The following is a 19,804-nucleotide window of genomic DNA, read 5'->3' as shown; positions in this document are numbered from 1 at the left end:
AATTAATGGATTTAACTAGTTATGTGTTACGTTTTTTACATTAGTTAGTAGCTAATTTTATTATATATTTAATATGATTGATTTTAAAATTATAGATAACATTTTTTATTTTAGAATAAATTATCATTTGTATCCATAAAAAATACAGATACTGACAAATATACCTATATAAAAATAAAACGACAATTATAACCACGGAAGATGGCTTTCGTGTGCTAAAAGTACCTAAATGTTCGTTACACAATTAGTCCGTTAGGGTATTCTTGGCACACGGAAGCTATATTTCATAGGTACAATAATTGTCGTTTTATTTTTATATAGATATATTTATCGCGTTTATATCTTTCATGAATACAAATGTTAATTTATTCTTTATTTTATATATGCGATAACTGAATTCTAATTAAGGTGCACAAGACAAGTCAGCAAACATAAAAAAGAAGAATATAGATCAAAGTATCAAACAATGTCAAAACAACTACTGATGATGATAACGACCTCATGAGTCGAACCTTAGCTACCATGTTGGCATTTTTTGTCTTGGATTTATGTGGAAATGTAATAGAATTATTTTGACACTCAAAATCTTTGTAGGCCGGATTAAAGTTTCCAGCCTCTATTGATTGATATAAGTCAAACTGCTTCAAGAATATGTATTGTGTTGGTCACTGATCATCGTCCATTTTCTATATTTTTGGTGTACAGTAACACCATGTTCTTTAGAAAAAAATGGCAGTGGGATACTGGGATATGTCTGGGTACCGGGGTATTCTAACGGGAAAAGAAGAAGGTGATTCTGAAATGAGTCGTCAATAATAATGAAAGTTTATTAACTTTCCCTGATTTCAAGGATTCCCATACCCCACTCGCAAATCGCAATGGCACTTTACGCTTCTTTTTCTGATAGTTAGTCGACTCCTTTAATCTTATTAGTTCTTCGTGTTTAATATATTTTATTAAAAATCTAAAATTTTAAAATATTTTTAAAAATTTAAAAATATATTTAAGTTTTTATTTTTTTTAAATATGAATATATTGATTTTTAAGTTTAATTTATTTAATTTTAAAAATTCTTATAAGTGTGTATTCGTATTAACCAGATTAGTAATAACAGAAATTATGTTTAATTTTTCTGTTAAATAGTGAAGATGAGGGATCGATTTATTCAAATTTTAAAAAAATCAAAAATTTAAATATATTTTTAAATTTTTAAAAATTTAAACATTTACAAATCAAAAAGTCAACAGTCTATTTATTATTTTGTCTAGATCTATTTAGTGATTAAAATATAATAAAAATATAAGTGAAAAAAGTGTAAGTACCGGTAAGCTAAGCCCTTCGTTGTTAAATGGAGGAAGCGGGCTAAGACAAGTAGACAATCAGATAAAGAAAGACAAAGGTAGAATTTTAATTTCAATTCGTTCATCACGTGAAAGGGGGCATGAAATATTTTTTTTGGTGACTAGGCCATAGGCATGAAATTTGAAAGAACAACGCGGGGTTTAGCCGAACAAAAAATGCTTATATTTAACGGGTTTTGTCATAGGATAATTCTACAATAAAGAGATATTTGTGTGAACAAAAAAATAAATAATTGTTTTTAAAATTTTATTAGGGTGATAATGAGAAATTTTGATAATGCGTATAATGAATTTTAAATTTAGTCTAATATATAGAAAAAAATTTAAATAATTATTTTAAAAAATTAATCATTTCAACCCTAATTTATTAATGGAATTTACTCAAATACTCTCTTTTTTCAATAATCTGCTATTCCATCTTCATCAATCATTTCACCTCTCCAGTATTAAAAGTTCCCTCATTGATCATCAAACAATCATCCACGTAGTTATTACAATAAAAATTTGTAAACACTTAAATATATAATATCAAGTTAATTTTTTCTTTTGTTTTTAAATATAATAACACTTTAAAGTTTAGAAACACTTAGTTAAGATAGATTTTATTTATGCTTTCATATTTATTTTTATTTTTATTTTTAATGTTTTTCATTTTAAAAATTTTATAAAAACAAAATTTTATTTTTTCACAAAATTCTAAAAATAAATTATTAAAAACTAAAAACTACAATCAATTACACCCTTAAAATCTTGATGGATGGGCCACACAAACCAAATTCAGTTGCCAATAGGGTCCACAGAACCATAACAGTAACACATTTATAGTTTGTACTTGCATAGTTGCACTTTGCTTGACATTTTAATACGAGGAATGTTAGAGCTAGTAAAATTTGTGATATATAACTATTAATTAATTATTATCAATATTTTTAATGGTGTGAGATGATATTTAATGGTATAGAATTATTTATTTTTTTATGGTTAAGTGCTGATCAAATTTCAATAAAAATGCTGGCCCCTAAATTTTCTTTTTTAATATTGAAGAATTTAAATATGTTCAGTTGGATTGGAGAAACACACGGTGTCCCCTACGAAGCTACGACAACGAGTCTTAATGGTTAAGTCTAAGAGAGTTCATTAATTCTACAATATAATGATAACGCTAAATGGGCATATGGCAGAATTCGAGTTAAGTCTCAATGTAGTCCCTGAAGTTGCACTCGAGTTTCATAGTAGTCCCTGAACTTAAAAGTTTCCCAAATTCATCCCCAAACTTGCACTCTGGAACTCAAACTTGTCCTTCTAAAAATTTCTGGCCACCTGGTGCAACCGAAAAGCTGAGTTGGCAAGCTTTGTGACACGTAGGCATTACAAAAACGATGCCGTTTTGGCTGTGGCGCCAAAATGACATGAAACGACGTCGTTTCACGCTGAATACGTCCCTCCCTCAACGTTACAATAACGTATTGTCTCCCTCCTCTCAAAACACAAAACAAACACAACACAGAGTGAGGTTTCTTCTTCTCTGATACAGTCACCAATGGCACATGTGCGATTGCATTAACCGCACCGATTTCAGTGGAAGACTTAGGCTCTGGAGCATCGCTGTTGTCATCTCCTTCATACACAAAGTTGGGAAGGCTAGTTTCTCTGAAACAGGTAAGCAAAAAATGAAAAAATTATGTGATTTCTCTGTTTTTTGATATTGTTGTTAATCTAATATTCACAAAAGTTTAGGCCATTTTTTTCGATTGTAATATGTGGGTATGAACGCCTCTGTTTTGTGCTCTGTGCTAGGGTTTGATTAGAACTGGATTTCTTAGTGGTTTGGCCAACAAAATTATAGACTGGGAGTGTTTCTTGTGTTTTGATGATATGAAAATTTGTTCTTTATGTGTTAGGGTTTACTGCAGTTAGTTGTGAAGTTTTCAAATTGTTAATGTGTTTCAGAACAATGACTCTGATCAATGAATTTTTTAAACAGAATTTTCATGATCACACTAAAACTAAAGATCTTTTGAGATTTGAAATTTTTTATAGCTCAACAATGGCTTGTACCTCATTCGAGATATCCATATTAATCTTCTTAAACGAACTTAATGTGTCATGATAATAGATTCTGAAATTGACTGATTTACCTAACTCATTTTCTTTATATTGGGTTGGTTTAGTTAAACTGAATGTAATATGTCGTTGATGTCTTGCATACATATGGTACAATAAAATTACATTTAGATTTTTGTGTGTTAACTTTAATTATAAAGTAAGTTTTACAATTGCTAATCAAGTTAACTTAGCTATTGAAATAGTCAAGCTATTTGATGAATTTCGTTTGGACTAGTGGATTAGTTGTTGGAAAGGGAATGTAAATTTTAATGGTTTGATCCATCAAAATTGAAGTGAGTGTCTAGAGAACTGCTATCCTTAATTACATCAAAATAATGTTCTTGATTTAACACTTTCTCAGCACAGCTGGATTTGATTTCTTGATGTGACATCAATAATGTTTATTCCTTTCTTATTAGTGGACAATAATTGATTATTCTATCCTTTCACTTTTCCAATCTATTACTAGCAGTGATGTCTGGTTTCAAATAATGGCTGTGATTAATGATTTTTTTTTTAAAATGGCAGATGGGTGATCTGTTAATTACCATTATATTTCACTATGGAGGGTCATTTATCACAGAGGCTGATGGAAGTATGTCTTACAACGGTGGAGAGATTTGTGAATTGCCGGACATTGATACAGATACACTGGATTTATTTTTCGTCCGAGACTATCACAAGAAAATTGGGTATGGCAAGGTTAGCCAAACTTGGTGGCTGGTGCCTAATAGGCCTTTGCAAACTGGTTTAAGAGCAATAGCAAATGATAAGGAGCTCATGGAGATGTGTTACTTGGCACAGCAAAACAAGGGGGTTATTCATGTGTACTACGAACATGGAGTATATGAACCTGTGTATATTGAGGAAGCAGAACCAGTGGCATCTAAAGGCAAGGAGCTGATGCTGATACCAACCATTTTTCTCACCCCAAAACCCACCACCAAGACCACAACAGAACCAATTCCCACCACAACACCATGCACTCCAAGTTCTAAGCCAAAAAAGCCAATTGATATATCAAAACCAAAGGAGCCACCTGCTTCAGTTTCTGCTGGTAACCAAAACATACCAGAAAAAATTTTCCTCCAACCCACTGCAAGTCTTGGACCTAAGCCCAATCCACTACCAAAAATAATGGCCCAACCCAGTAAAATCAAGCCCAAAATCCCACAAAAAAAATGGCACAACCCACTGCAATTCCTAAACCTTGGTCCAAAGAAAAAAAAATCAAGAAGGCTAAACCAAAGAGAAGCTGTAAGAATGTAAAAATAGCAGCAGCATGTGGAAGGAGGCCACTGACAAGAGCTGATGCTACTGGAAATATTGCAAGAACAATTCGTAAGGAAAAAGAGGCCAAAACAGCCTATGTTGCTTTGTCTAGTTCAAAAGAATCCTCAGATAGCCATGACAGTGATGATAGTGTAGAGGATGAACCATATAGGCCTGGTGGTGATGAGGTGTCCAATAAAGAAGAGTTGCCTCTAGATAGATCAGCAGCAAAGACTAATGTGAAACTAAGAAGTATGACAGACAAGAAACTTACAAAAGGAAAGAAGGCTGTTATGGTTGAAGATGATGGTCTTGTTTGTGCATACTCAGATTCTGAGGATGATGAAATCATTTTTGGACCGATTTCTAAGTTTGGATCATCAGTTGCTCCTTATCATGATGTGCAGGATGATGCTTATAATGATTCTGATGGTGGAAACTCATGGCACTCGGAAGAAATGAAGACTCCTCCGAACTCTAAGGATGAGTTGGAGGAAGTTGATTCAGATTACGTATTTCCTGCGTTTAGAGAAGGAGGGAGGTTTGGAGAGCTTAGGCTGGAGGAATGACATTCACTACAAAAATGGAATTCAAAGAGGCTGTGCGTGAATACTGTATACAAGAGGGTAGAAGGATTTGGTTTAAGAAGAACAATAACGTGAGGATGAGAGCTGTGTGTAAGGATGAGAGCTATGGATGACTTGTGTATGCTTCTAATAATACTGAGAAAAATTGCTGGCAGATCAAGACATTTATGGATGACCACACCTGTGCAAGAGAGACAAAAAACAGACTAGCTAATAGGAAGTGGCTAGCCTGCAAATTGGTGAAGAAGCTAAGAAAATATCTAAATCTGAGACACTCCGAGGCTGCACAATATTTTAAGACTAAATGTGATTTGGATCTAAACAAGTCTTCACTGACCAGGGCCTTAGGAGATGCTAGATCTGTTGTGTACGGTGATGCAGCTGCCCAATATGACATGGTGAGGGATTATGGGCTGACACTACTGAAAAGCAATCCAGGCTCTACTGTCACAATTGGTGTTATACCTCAGCCCAACCCGGATGATGATCTAATATTTGAGAAGATATATGTTTGTTTCGAGGGATGTAAAAAAGGATTTCTGGCTGGTTGCAGACCCCTCATAGGCTTGGATGGAGCTTTTCTGAAGACTAGGCATGGTGGTCAGATCCTATCTGCTATTGGCCAAGATGCAAACAACCATATATATGTGATTGCCTATGCAATTGTCCCTGTTGAGAACACTGAAAACTGGAGATGGTTCTTGGAATTACTTCATCAAGACTTGGGAGATTATAAGAAGAACATGCTTTGTTTTATCTCAGATATGCAGAAGGTATGCAATATTTGTTGTCTTTATTGATTGTTAATTTATTGTTACTTAGTTGTTACTTATTTGTTTATCTGTTTTTACTTATTAAGTGTGAATCTATTGTTACTTATTAGTTGTTAGCTATTGGGTGTGCTTCAACATGTTGTTTATAAACTGGGCTGTTGTTTATACATGCTGAATTATTCCTGGGCTGATAACATGTTGCATAATATTATGTTTGTATGTAACAGGGACTAGTCTGATGTCACTTACATAAGTGCAGGGACTAGTTTGATGTCACTTACATAAGTTTAAGGACTAGTATGATATCACTTATACAAGTGTAGGGACTAACTTGGTGCTCAAAAACAAGTATTTGACACCCTTTTTTTACCTGAAACAGGGCCTTATAAATGCAGTTAAGGAGGTTTTTCCAGATGTTCATTACAGATTCTGTGTTTGGCATCTGTGAAAGAACTTCAATAAGCAATGGAAGGATCTCCAACTTAGAGGGCTACTATGGGATTGTGCAAGGTGTACTAGCCAAGATGGCTTCCTTGAGATCATTAAAAAGATTGAAAGAGTTAATAAGGAAGCCTGGGAGTATTTGAACAAGTGGCCTAGAGACTCTTGGAGCTGGGCATTCTTCAGTAATGCACCTAAAATAGACAACATCTGCAACAATGCCTGTGAAGTCTTCAACTCCAGGATCAAAGATGCTAGAGCTAAGCCTATTATCACACTCTTGGAAGAAGTCAGAATGTATGCAATGAGGTCGATAGCTAGGAACAAGGTGAAGTTGAATTCGAACACTGGAGTTTTACCTCTTATACAGCGCAGCAGGTTAGAAAAGATACGGAAGGAATAAAAAAGTTGGGTCCCGATGTGGTCTGGTGACGCAGATTATGAGAAGTTCGAAGTTCATGGCTGGCCGACCAACTTGGTTGTGGACTTGGGAAAGAGGCTCTGCACATGTGATTTTTGGCAACTGAGTGGTAATGTTATTTAAATTCATTGTTTTAGTCTTATTATCATTATCAGCCTTTGTTGTAGGCTTACTGTTGTTGTCTTCATTGTTGTGTGAATGCTGTTTAGGGATTCCATGTGTGCATGCGTGTGTTGCACTGGCAAGGGTTGGTAAGAGACCAGAGGAGTTTTGTCATCAGTGGTTGACCATGGAAGCATATAATAACACATATGCCTTTCATATCAATCCAATTACAGGTCAAGCACTATGGAAAAAGTCACCATATAACAGACCACAAGCACCAAAATTTAGAAACAAGCCAGGACCACTTAAGAAAAAAAAAGAAGAAAAGATGCAGATGAGGAGCCAAGTGGGAGTAAGAAGTTGAAGACCAAGATGAAAAGAATTTATAAAAAAGGTTGATGTCGTTGTTGTGGTGAAGCAGGACACACCAAAAGGAACTGTCCAAAGAGAGCTGCTGCTGAAGAGGCTGCTACAGCAGTAGAGGCTTCTGCTGCAGAGGTTGTCGCTGCACAACCCACTGCTAGTCTGCTGCTAATGGTGTTGAAGGTTAGGCCAACTCTGCTGCCCCTGTCCCACAAGCCCCAACTGAAATCAATCTTGACCAAAGTGAACCACCCTTGGAAGCAACTGATGACTCTCAACAGGTTCACAAACTTAGATGACTTTTAATTTATTATATTCACATCCTTAACTAGTTTATTAACTATCTTACATGTTTTCGCTGATAGGTTTTACCCTCACCGGTTAGGTCACCAAAGCTCCCTCTAAAAAGAAAGTTAGCCAAGCATCATAAAAAAAACAGCTTCAGGGAGTAGCAATCCACCAGCAACCACCCCACCTGCTGCTACCCCACCAGGAAGCAGTCATATATCAAGGAATTCCCCACCTAACCCTATGCAAGGTGCAACACAGGGGACTGCTACAAGGCTTGCAAACTTCATGAAGTTTGTGCCCAACCCTGGATTCAAGGCACCCAGACACAAAAAATGAAGATTAGAATGATTATGTTTAGGGACACATGCTATTTTTGTGTATCTATTTTGCTGAAGTTGTTTACCATGTATGCTTTCTTAAACGTTATCCTAGTGTTGTGGATTTTAGTATTTGAATTTTATCAGGTCAATATGTTAACAACTTTGATATACTTGGTGTTTTGGCTCTATAATGCCTTTTTTGAATGAAACATTACCAATATGAATTATGACTTTATTGAATTGAGTTTTGTCAGTTTTTTTGTTATATTTTGTCCTCTGTTACAGACTTAAGAGTAATTCAAATCATGTCCATTTCCATTTCATTGAACAAAAGTGCAGGAACAGAGATCAAACACTTTAATTTGCATTTCTTTCAAACAAATGGACAGGAACAAGTACATGAACAACATATGCATATACCATGTATGTCATTTGTTTTTTGCTAGATACAGTTGACCCTGTTGTCTATCCAACTTTAATATAAGAACACCAACTACAATCAGCAGCACGAACACAAACATCAAAATCTCCCCCATTTTTAGAACCCTAATTTCAGCCTCTAATTTACCAAATTTCCAAGCAATCTTCATCTTCCATTCTTCATCATCAACTGAATGTCTTGTTCTATCATCACATGCTATGACATCTTCTTCCAAAACTTTATCAACCCACAAAAATAATCTACACCATTTCTTACCCACAGTCTGCACAGCCAAGAAAATTGAATCAACAAAATTTATATCCATAAATACAGCAATCAACAACAATAGTACTTACATTGTAGTTTGGGAAACCCAGGAACGGTCTCCCTGGATTTGAATCCGTCCCTGACCACCGCATCACTGGTCTCGACTCGCAGGCACACCATTCTGGCAAACGAGCTTCTCTGTTTCTGTTCATTCTCCTCATGATGCTTCCAAATGATCGTGGATTGTTCGAGCTCCCAACTGCATTGCTCGCGCTTGCCATAACCTTCGGGCTTCAAGGATGGAGAAGACAAGAACACAGAACCAAAGAGAAGAGAACAGAGTGAGTACTGTGGCCTTCAAATTTGGGGATTAGGGTTTTAACTTCAATTGAGCGACCAAATTGATTCGAGAGAGTTTACTTTGCCACATCAGCTAGCCGTTATAACGCTCACGTGTCATGAAGGCTGCCAGCTCTGCTTTCCGGTTGCGCCAGGTGGCCAGAAATTGCCGGAAGGACAAGTTTGAGTCCCAGAGTGCAAGTTCGGGGATGAATTTGGGGAACTTTTAGGTTCAGGGACTACTATGAGGCTCGAGTGCAACTTCAGGAACTACATTGAGGCTTAACTCGGCAGAATTCATCGTGTTATGTATATAAGTTTTGTTTATAAACAACTTTAACCAAGTTAATTCTATTTTAACAAAATTTATTTATACAATATGCACATAAAATTACGATATTTTTTTTTCATGTTTCTTCTTTTTTTGTTTTTGTTATTTTTTTATTTTTGTATCTTACATTTTTCCTTCTTTTTTTTTTGTGTTTTTTCTTCTTTTTCGTATGTTTCATCATTTTTATTATTTTATTTATTACTGCTATTGTTGCTGCATTTTTTCTCATCTGTTTTTTATTAATTTTGTAATATTATATATTTTTTTGTTTGATTATTTTTTCAAAAAAAAATTATGAAAAAATAAAATAAAAAGATAAAGAAGAAAAAGTAGTAGAAGATAAGGAGAAGAAAGAGAAAGAGTTTTCAATTATGCAAAACTTATCAGAAATAAAAATACACTGAAGTTTCTTAACAATAACATATAAATTTCTTAGTTTTTACACCGAAATTTTGCTATAAATGCACTAAAATATTTTTTTAATACATTTTTTCTTCTTTTTTTTATTTCTTTCTTTTAATTAAATGAATTTAGGTTCATCTTCTTTCAAATAATTTTATAGCATTATGTATTTCTTTTTTTCTTTATTTGATTTTTTTATCCTTGTTAAAAGAGTAAAATAAGAAGAAATTTGAGAAGGTAACACAAGAAGAAAAAGATGAATAAGAAAATAAAAAGATGATGATGATGATGATGATAAAAAAGAAGGAGAAGAAGCAACAAAAGATGAGGAGGAGGAAGAGAGAGAGTTTTATATTATGCAGAACTTATCAAAACATAAATACCCCGAAATTTCTTAACAATAACACAAATATCTTAGTTTTTATATTGAAATTTTGCTACAAATACACACAAATGTTTTCTTTAATGTTGCATTTTTTCTTCTTTTTTCTCTTATTTCTTTCTTTCTTTTAGTTGAATGAATGTAGATTCATCATCTTTCTAGTAATTTTGCAATATTATATATTTCATCTTTTTCTTTGTTTGATTTTTTTTATTCTTATTAAGAGAGTAAAATAAGAAAAAGATGATAATGATGAAGAAGGAGGAGGAAGAGGAGTTTTGAGTTAGGGAGAATTCATCAGAAAATAACACTGAAATTTTTTAACCGTTACACAGAAGATTCTCGATTTTGACACTGAAAATTTTTAATTGTGACACAAGGTTTTAAGAAGGTTATCATTAAGTAATTTCGACGCATTAAGGGACAAGGGTTATCATTACGTAATTTTGGTGCATTATTCTAGATTTAATTTCGGTGCATTTTGGATCTAAATAAGGTGCACTTTTGGTATGATCTTGTTTTCAAAATGCACCTCAATTAACCCTGAAATTAGAATAAAAAATAAAAATACACCAAAATTTCTTAACAATAACGCATAAATTTCTTAATTTTTACATAGAAATTTTGCTATAAATGTACAAAAATATTTTCTTTAATGCAGCATTTTTTTTCTTTTTTTCTTTATTTATTTCTTTCTTTTAGTTGAATGAATGTAGGTTCATTCATCATCTTTTAAGTAATTTTGCAACATTATATATTTCTTCTTTTTTTTTTTAATTCTTATTAAGAGAGTAAAATAAGAAGAAAAAGATGAATTAGAAAAAAAAAAGATGATGATGACGATGAAAAAGAAGAAGAAGCAACAAAAGATGAGGAGGAGAAAGAAGAAGAGTTTTGAATTATGCAGAACTTATAAGAATAAAAATACAATGAAATTTCTTAACAATAACATATAAATTTCTTAGTTTTCACACCGAAATTTTGCTACAAACCTCAATTAACTCAAAAATGCACCAAAATTACCTAATGATTACGACACACAAACTCAGTTTGAAAATAATACACAAAGATAAGTCAATTATTAACAAAAATACATCCAAATCAATTTTGGATCAGACAACATCATCAATATGGCAAAAATTCTACGATAACGATAACGATAACAATAACGACGATAATGATAACGTTGATACGTATAAGAAGAAGACAACAATGACTATAACGATGATGATCATGATGATGAAGATAATGGAAGAGAAGGAGAAAAAGGAAGGAGGAGAAAAAATTTCAATGAGAAAAAGAAGAAGAAAGAGGGGGAGGAGGAGGTGTTGGTGATGACAATAATGAAAGAAAAAAATAACCAAAAAAAAAAAAAAATATGCGTACATGAGTCTAAATGACTTAATTGAACTTATTTAATTAAATAACATGTACGTAGATATTAATTCCAGCAGAATATATAAAACAGATAAAACGTTAACATAAAATATTATAAGTATAATTGTGTTGGAGTTCAATTTCTTTTAATAAAATATCAAAGATATAATTCTCATTTTGAGTATAAAAATTTTAAAATTGTTAATTATCTCGTTTATTAAAATACTTAAAAATGATAGGAATTGACGTTTGTGAGGAATATTATCTTCGATTAAATATTAAGAGTTAAGAATATTGAAATAATTTGATTCTGATAAAATTAACTATAAAAAAATTAAACTAACTTTATATTGATGAAAGATAAATTTTATTAGACAAAAATATCCGATAGTCAAATTTAAAATTAATTTCATTAATTTTTTTAAAAATTTTTAAATTATCATTTTCAACCTATTAATTACTCAACCCATCTCAATTCAACCCTTCAATCTCTCCCACTTCCATTGTTTAACATTCTAAAATTCTCTAAACAAAAATCAAATACTCCAAAATAGTAGTAGATATCATGTAATAAGACAAAATCTTCATTCACTGACGTTTCATTATTGTTTTTTATTTTAAACCATATGTTTTGTTTTAGCCATTCATAAAGTGATTAAAAACCACAAAAATTTTATGACAGACCATAACAATAATAATTGGATCTCTGCCAAAAACACCAACATCACATGGAAGAAGTCTCTTCTTTGTCAAAGACTGGTGGCAGATTTCCTGCATTAATGGTGTTAGAAACAAGAGGCTAAACTAGAGAAAGAATTTGTGTATTATTGAATATAATCAAGTTGTCTAAAATGATACAGTATAAAAGGATATTTATAGGTACTAAGAGAATCGTAATAATAAAGACGTAATATTCTATAATAAATATTAAGATATACTAATTAATTCTAATTGATCCTAATTATATTCTAACATCCTCCCTCAAACTCAAGTGATAACTTGAGTTTGAAACATATTTAAAACAACGAAATAAAAAATGCATAAACTAATAGAACGGATGCAGACGGAACTGCCGGAAGAAAGTGCAGACGGAACTGCCGCTATCGGAAGGAAGCGCAGATGGAACTGTTGCGGGTGCAGACGAAACTGCCGGAAGGAAGCGCAGATAAAACTGCTGCTGTCTGAAGGAATCGAAGATGGAACTGCCGCTGTCTGAAGGAAGCGCAGATAGAACTGCCGCTATCTGAAGGAAGTGCGTATGGAACTGACGCTGTCTGAAGGAAGTGCATATGGAACTGCCGGAAAGAAGCGCATATGAAACTGTCAGAAGGGAACGCAAACGAAACTGTCAAACGGGAAAGCAGACGGAACTGCAAGACGGGAAAGAAAACGAAACTGCCGGACGAAAAAGCAGACAGAATTGCCAGATGGAAACACAGACGGAACTACCACAAGAGTGGCCGAAAAACTGCTGAAAAGATGGCGAACTATCGGAAAAAAGCATTGACAAAAGAGAAGAAAAAATGGTACAAAAGAAAAATATGGTGATTTTCGACTTCAAACAACCTTCCAACCTTACGTCCAGTCCCGATGACTTGTCCCGTCCGACGATCCTGTACACAACAACCAGAGATAGAAAAAGTGTCATCAAAACCCAGATCAACAAGTTGACCAACAGAAATAAGATTAAAGTTTAAGTTGGGAATAAAATAAGTATCAGGAAGATTAAGAGTCGACTAGGAGATAGAACCCTTGTGTGTTGCGTGCAAGAGGGAACCATTAGCAGTATTGACAGAAGGTCCATTTGTAGTGGTCGACAGAGACGAGAAGAGATTACGCAATTGAGACATGTGATTAAAGCATCTCGAGTCAAAATACCATTTAGAATTACCTGGATGAGTCGAAAGAGCAGCAGGTGTATTACCAGAAAGAGAGAGAAAACGCTGAAGAAGAGACGTAATTTCAGATAGAGAGACAGGAGATGAGTTGAGAGGAGCAGAGGTGGTAGATTCAGGAGTAGCATCAACAGCAAAAGCAGGCGCAGGACGTGGTGGGCGAGTAGGATAGGTAGTAATCAAATGTCACGAGAGCTTGCAATAATGGCAGAACAGTTGTGAACAATAGTAGCTAATATGACTTTTCTGGTGGCATGTGCGACATTCAACAGAGGGACAGACAGAGAAGAGGTGCCCAAAACGGTTACAATTCCGACAGAATTTATCATTTCTGTGTGTGGTAGCAAAAACAGCTAACTTTTCCATAATAGCAGATACAAAGATCACGGAGAGGAGAGAAAAACTGCAACTTGGGAGCCGAAAATGAGAAAAAAGAGGGCAAAATCAGAAAGAGCTCACCAAAAAACCTTAGGGAGGGTCCCACAGTGTGCCACGTCAGCTGCCACGTCAGCAAGAGGGAACACGTGGCGCTGCGGGATTGGATGAGCAGGACACGTTAGGGCTGACGGGGCGGGGTGCCACGCGGGCAGAGGAACGGAACGGATTGGACACGCGGGTCAATCTCGGGTTGGGAAAGCAGCCGTGTGATACGTGGCAGAAGCGGAGCCGTTGATCTGGGGCGCTGATCCAACGGCGCTGGAGGCGTCTGGAAGGAGAACTGTTGAACGCGGACAGGCAACTTTGAGCGGCGCGTGGCGGCACGTCCGGCGATGATTCCGGTGGCGTTGGAAAGCCTGCAATAAGAAGAAGGGTGGCAGCGGTGACGAATCAAAGCAACGGGAAGGAGCCGAAAATGGAGGACAAAGTACTGCCGATGAAACAAGATAAAGGAGCTAGAAACCAATTGTTTCTGAAAAAAAAAGACAACCTAAACTCTTGATACCATGTTAAAAACAAGAGACTAAACTAGAGAAAGGATTTGTGTATTTTTTAGTGTAATCAAGTTGTTTGAAAATGATACAATATAAAAGGGTATGTATAAGTGCTAAGAGAATCGTAATAATAAAGATGTAATATTCTATCATAATTATTAAGATATACTAATTAATTCTAATTGATCCTAATTATATTCTAACAAATGGAAGGAGTCAAAGGGTAGAGAGACCCGTGGCGGCCATGGTTCTCTCCGCTGTCGCCCTCTTCTCTTCCCATTCTCCTTATTTTCCCCTTTGCTTTCATTCCCCTCGTCTCTTTCTCTCTTTTCTTTGCTTTGACACACACCGAGAGAGACCTCGTTGGATGGCCGTAGGCCGTAGCGGCCATGGTTCTCTCTGCCGTCGCCCTCTCCTCTTCTTCTTCTCCTTATTTTTCCTTTTGCTTTTGTTCCCCTCATCTCTTTCTCTCTCTTCTTTGCTATGACAGAGAGAAAGACCTCATTGGACGGCCGTAGTAGCCATGGTTCTCTTTGCCGTCGCCCTCTCCTCTTCACCTTCTTATTTTTTTCCTTTGCTTTCGTTTCCCTCGTCTTTTTCTCTCTTCTTTGCTATGACAGCGGTGACCCATTTTTTCAGTTCTTTCCCTTCTTCCTCTTCTTTTTATTTTTTTTTGTTTCTTCTCTTCTCTCTTAATGTGTTTTTTGTGTGTGTGGATTTAAGATTAAAGCAGATAGCTATGACGTGTTATTATTTCAGTATTCTTCAACGGATCTATTTTATTTTATCATAATATTTTGATTTCTTCAAGTCATATTTTATAATTTTATGTTATTATTGATTTTTTTTGCTTGTTAATGTTTCTTAACTTCGCCTATGTTACACTTGCAGTACATAGCTGGTCCCAAACCCGGATAAAGGAGGAGGATTGTGTTAGGTCTTCGACAACCAACATAAAAACTTAATCGAATCTTCATGACATGAATCAAAGACGTTATTGCGCTAAATCTAGGTCGTTGCCCGGAAGCAAAGCGCTGTATGGCTCGAGTACAATGTCAAATGAGCAAGAGCCGCTGCATCGGTATCCGGATGTAGTGTTAAATGAGCAAGGGTTCCCACGTTTTCATGAATGGACGAGGGTAAATAAGCTAGTTCACAAAGTAAAAGGTAAAGGTCGGAGCGGCAGAAGGTTGAGATTTGGGACATGGAACATAGGCACTCTAACAGGAAAATCCATGAAGGTGGTGGACACCATGACAAGGAGGAAGATTAACATTATGTGCCTACAGGAAACAAAATAGGTTGGTGCGAAGGCTAGGGAGTTGGATACTTCCAGATTCAAACTTTTGTATATAGAAAAGGTGAAGTATTATTGTAGATAAGCAGTGGAAGAAGGACGTAGTGGATGTCAAGAGCATAGTTGTAAAAACCGGACCGAACCGGCCGGTTCGACCGAAAAATCGATGAACCGGTCATCTGGTCGGTCCGGTTGGTCATTCTGATCGGATAAGGAATAAAATCGGAGAAAATCGATTTGAACCGTCCGGTTTTGACAAAAACCGAAGAACCGGCGGTTTTGTGTAACCGGCCGGTTCGGGAATTTTTTCCCCTTTTCCAAACGCGACGTCGTTTTGGATTTAAAAAAAAAAAAAAAAGAAAACACTCGAACTAACTCCCTTCCCCGTAACCCTAATCCCCTAAATGGGCAAACGGCAGTAACCCTCCTTCAAGTCTTTCTCACCTCATCTGCTCATCACACCGTAGTTGAAGAAAACCTCACCTCACATCAACTCACCGCTGGCCTGTCGTCTTCTTCATCTCGCCGGAGATGGTGCGCCTCCAATGACATCTCAACCTCACCTCACCGTCGCGTTTTGGGTCGCAAGCCGTCCCCTTCATCGCGGCTCCTTGTTTCGCGGCTCCACGTCGTCGTCGTCGCCGTCATCGTGTCCTCTCCATCTTCTGCGTCCTCTCTCGGACTATCGGACAGGTTGGTGGTCTCCTCATTGCTCATTCTTCACTTCTCTGCGTTCTGCATTATCTCTGATTTTTTAATTATTCTATTTATGATATATTTGTTAATTCTTGATCATGAAATTCTGTTTATTGGTGTTATATTTATGTTATATTTTTAGTTACTTTATTGTCTTGTTTCCCTGATATTTGTTTATGGTAATATTTTAAGTATTTCTGAATCTTCTGCCATTGCAGTTTGTGCTTGTTTCGTTGGCTGGGTGGGGCGCATTCATCTATGGGAATTACAAGTTCTTCACTAGAGGCAAGGGCAACAAAGAAGTAGTACATAATTTTACCTTCATTGGAAGTCCGAATTCAATTTTGTGGCTACTTCTTACACTCTGAATTTGCGTGGCAATTTATCTTCTTCTCATGATTTTACTTGATAAAGTTTCTATGGTTGCTTGTTACATTTAATTCTACAAAAACTTAAAGAGAAATTATTTATCCTTCTAATTTATAAACAAAGAAACTAACGAGTGCTTTTTATGTTCTCACTATTTAGAAATCAGGAGAATATTTAGGAAGATGTTCAGGAAGATATATCATTACTGAATTGTAATTGGCATGGTTTCTAAGTTTGGGTTCTCTTTCTTCAATTCATGAAATTACCAACCTAGTTTATGAGGTTCCGAATTTCAGTTAGATATGCTAAATGTGACTGGCATGATTAGGCTAAATGCATATTCTAGCATTCATATATCATTCACAAATTTTATTTTCGGATTTTCTGTGCATCATATCAACTTGCTTAGGACTCATCTTGTCATGTCTTGCTGCAGAAAGTTGAAGCACCAAACAAGGCTTGAGGTTGTTACTCCATAGAAGCGATATACCAGTTGCTTAATAAGTTGCCCTACTTAGATTTAGTTATAGGTATTGTGTTATTTACCGTTATGGTATTTCTATTACCATGCAAATTATCATCAAAGTTTTTAGCATTTTGTAGATTAGAAGCTTGGCTGCTGGGTTTGAATTTTAACTTTAATTAAACTCTTTCATAACATTATATTCATCAACCATATTGTATGCCCTTTGGTACATACTGATACATATGAGACGGATTCTTGTAAGTTGAAAATGATCTACCTTTGATATTATTTGTGATACACAACTAAACATATGCATTAACACTAGAATATGTTTAAATAAACATTTTATTATAATGAAAAAAGGGAAGTTATTTTTATATTTTTTTATTTATATAGAACCGGTTTTATCGGTTCAACCAGTAATTTATTGGTTGAACCGGTAAACCAGTGAACCAGTAACATGACCGGTTTGATCACCGGTTCGGTTCTTACAACTATGGTCAAGAGGATGGGAGATCGGATTATCTCTATCAAACTTCTGGTGGAGGGAGGTGCTTTTCATGTGATTAGCGCCTATGCACCGCAAGTGGGTTCGGACGAACAACACAAGATAAGGTTTTGGGAGGATTTAGAGAGTTTGGTCCAAGACATACCCTCAGGAGATAATATTTTCTTAGGAGGAGATTTAAATGGCCATGTTGGAAGAGAAGTGACTGTGTATGGAAGTATTCACGGAGGCCATAGTTTCGGGGTGATTAATGCCGAAGGTAAAACTATTTTGGACTTTTTCTCAACCTTTGACCTTTTCATCTCAAATACATGTTTTAAAAAGAGAGGCGAACATCTTATAACCTATAAGAGTGACATGACAAGCTCTCAAATTAACTTCTTCTTGTTGAGGAGAGTCGACCAGAAATTTTGCATTAATTATAAAATTATCCCGGGAGAGAGTTTAACAACACAATATAGGATACTCGTCATGAATTTTCGTGTTGAGGAAAAGTTGAGGAAAAGACATCATACGAAGAACCCAAGGACGAGGTGGTGGCGGATGAAAGGTGAGGAACAAAGAAGCTTCCTAAGACGGGTAGGAGAAGAGGCAAAGTGGGATGGGAATGGAAGCACAGAAGAGATGTGGAGGGAGATGGCAAAAGTTATTAGAAGAACAGCAAAAGAAAGTTTTGGTGAATCTAAAGGGATAGGACCAAGAGACAAGGAGTCTTGATAGTGGAACGCGAGTGTACAAGAAAAGATAAAGATAAAAAGAGAGTGCTTTAAAGAGTTGTCTTTATTCCTCAATGCAGATAATTGGAAAAAATATAAGGCGACTAAGAAAGAGACAAAAGTGGCTGTAAGTGAAGAAAGAACAAGAGCATATGAGGGTCTCTACCAGTCTTTGGGCACGAAAGAAGGAGAAAAAGGTATATATAGAATCGCAAAAAGCTGTGAAAGAAGAACGAGAGATTTGGATCAGGTTAAGTGCATAAAGGATAAGGATGGAGAGGTGCTGGCTCAAGAGGAAAAGATTAATAAAAGGTGGAAGAGCTACTTCTACGAGTTATTTAATGAAGGACATAAGACTCTTCCGGGCCTTGGTCGGTTATGCACAAGGGAAGAAGATCAAAACTTTGATTACTATCGAAGGATTCGAGACTTCAAAGTAAAAGAGGCTCTGAAACAGATGAAAAATGGCAGGACAGTAGGACCTGATAATATCCCGATTGAGGTTTGGAAGGGCCTTGGAGGAAAAAGCATCAATTGGTTAACCAAACTTTTTAATGAGATTTTAAGGTTAAAGAAGATGCCTGATGAGTGGAGAAAGAGCACCTTGGTACCTATCTATAAGAATAAGGGGATATACAAAATTGCGAAAACTATAGAGGGATCAAGCTCATGAGCCATACCATGAAGTTATAGGAAAGGGTGATAGAACGAAAGTTGAGAAAAGATACACAAGTAACAGAGAATCAAGTTAGATTTATGCCAGGCAGATCCACCGCCGAAGCGATATACCTATTAAGAAGGATAATGGAGAGGTATTGTAGTAATAAAAGGGATCTACATATGGTGTTTATTGATTTGGAAAAAACGTACGATAGGGTGCCAAGGAAGGTCTTATGGAAGATTTTAGAAAAGAAAAGAGTAAGGTTCGCATATATTCGTGCAATCAAAGACATGTATGATAAGGCCACAACTAGTGTGAAGATTCAAGGTGGTATGATAGAGGAATTTCCTATTGGTATAGGATTACACCAAGGATCATCCTTAAGTCCATACCTTTTCACATTAGTCTTGGAAGTACTCATAGAGCACGTCCAAGAGCCTGTGCCATGGTGCATGCTTTTTGCCGACAATATCGTCTTTATGGGAGAGTCAAGAGAAGACCTAAATAAGAAGTTGGAGTTATGGAGAGAAGCTCTAGAAGTGTATGGTCTGCGCATAAGTCGTAGCAAGACGAAATATATGGAATGTAAGTTTGGTCTGAGAAGGAAAAACCCTAATATAGAGGCGAAGATTGGAGAAAACATCCTACGAAAAGTTAAAAGTTTTAAGTATCTTGGGTGCATCATACAGGATAATGGAGAGATTG

The 19,804-nt window shown here is 35.7% G+C and overlaps 1 protein-coding gene across 1 annotated transcript; it reads left to right on the top strand.

Annotated features, from left to right (window-relative positions):
• Positions 1-5,322: 5,322 nt before the first annotated feature.
• On the top strand, positions 5,323-6,943 carry LOC148570034 (uncharacterized). The gene is made up of 3 exons (XM_088506799.1): positions 5,323-5,397; positions 5,482-6,099; positions 6,551-6,943. Exons 1-3 carry the CDS (start codon positions 5,323-5,325, stop codon positions 6,941-6,943), a joined length of 1,086 nt encoding a protein of 361 aa, XP_088362925.1.
• Positions 6,944-19,804: the final 12,861 nt, after the last annotated feature.

The sequence above is a fragment of the Arachis ipaensis genome, chromosome B3 (assembly GCF_059453495.1).
Source record: "Arachis ipaensis isolate K30076 ecotype BB chromosome B3, ASM5945349v1, whole genome shotgun sequence".
Classification (NCBI taxonomy): domain Eukaryota; kingdom Viridiplantae; phylum Streptophyta; class Magnoliopsida; order Fabales; family Fabaceae; genus Arachis; species Arachis ipaensis.
Note: the sequence above shows the minus strand (reverse complement) of the source record. Positions and strands in the feature narration are given on the sequence as shown.

What these genes read in the sequence shown, in the direction of transcription:
- LOC148570034 (XM_088506799.1), top strand. Translation starts at nt 5,323, where the DNA reads ATGGAATTCAAAGAGGCTGTGCGTGAATACTGTATACAAGAGGGTAGA. An exon ending in GGTTTAAGAAGAACAATAAC is followed by an intron (nt 5,398 to 5,481) that starts GTGAGGATGAGA and finishes AATTGCTGGCAG; the next exon opens with ATCAAGACATTTATGGATGA. An exon ending in TTATCTCAGATATGCAGAAG is followed by an intron (nt 6,100 to 6,550) that starts GTATGCAATATT and finishes CATCTGTGAAAG; the next exon opens with AACTTCAATAAGCAATGGAA.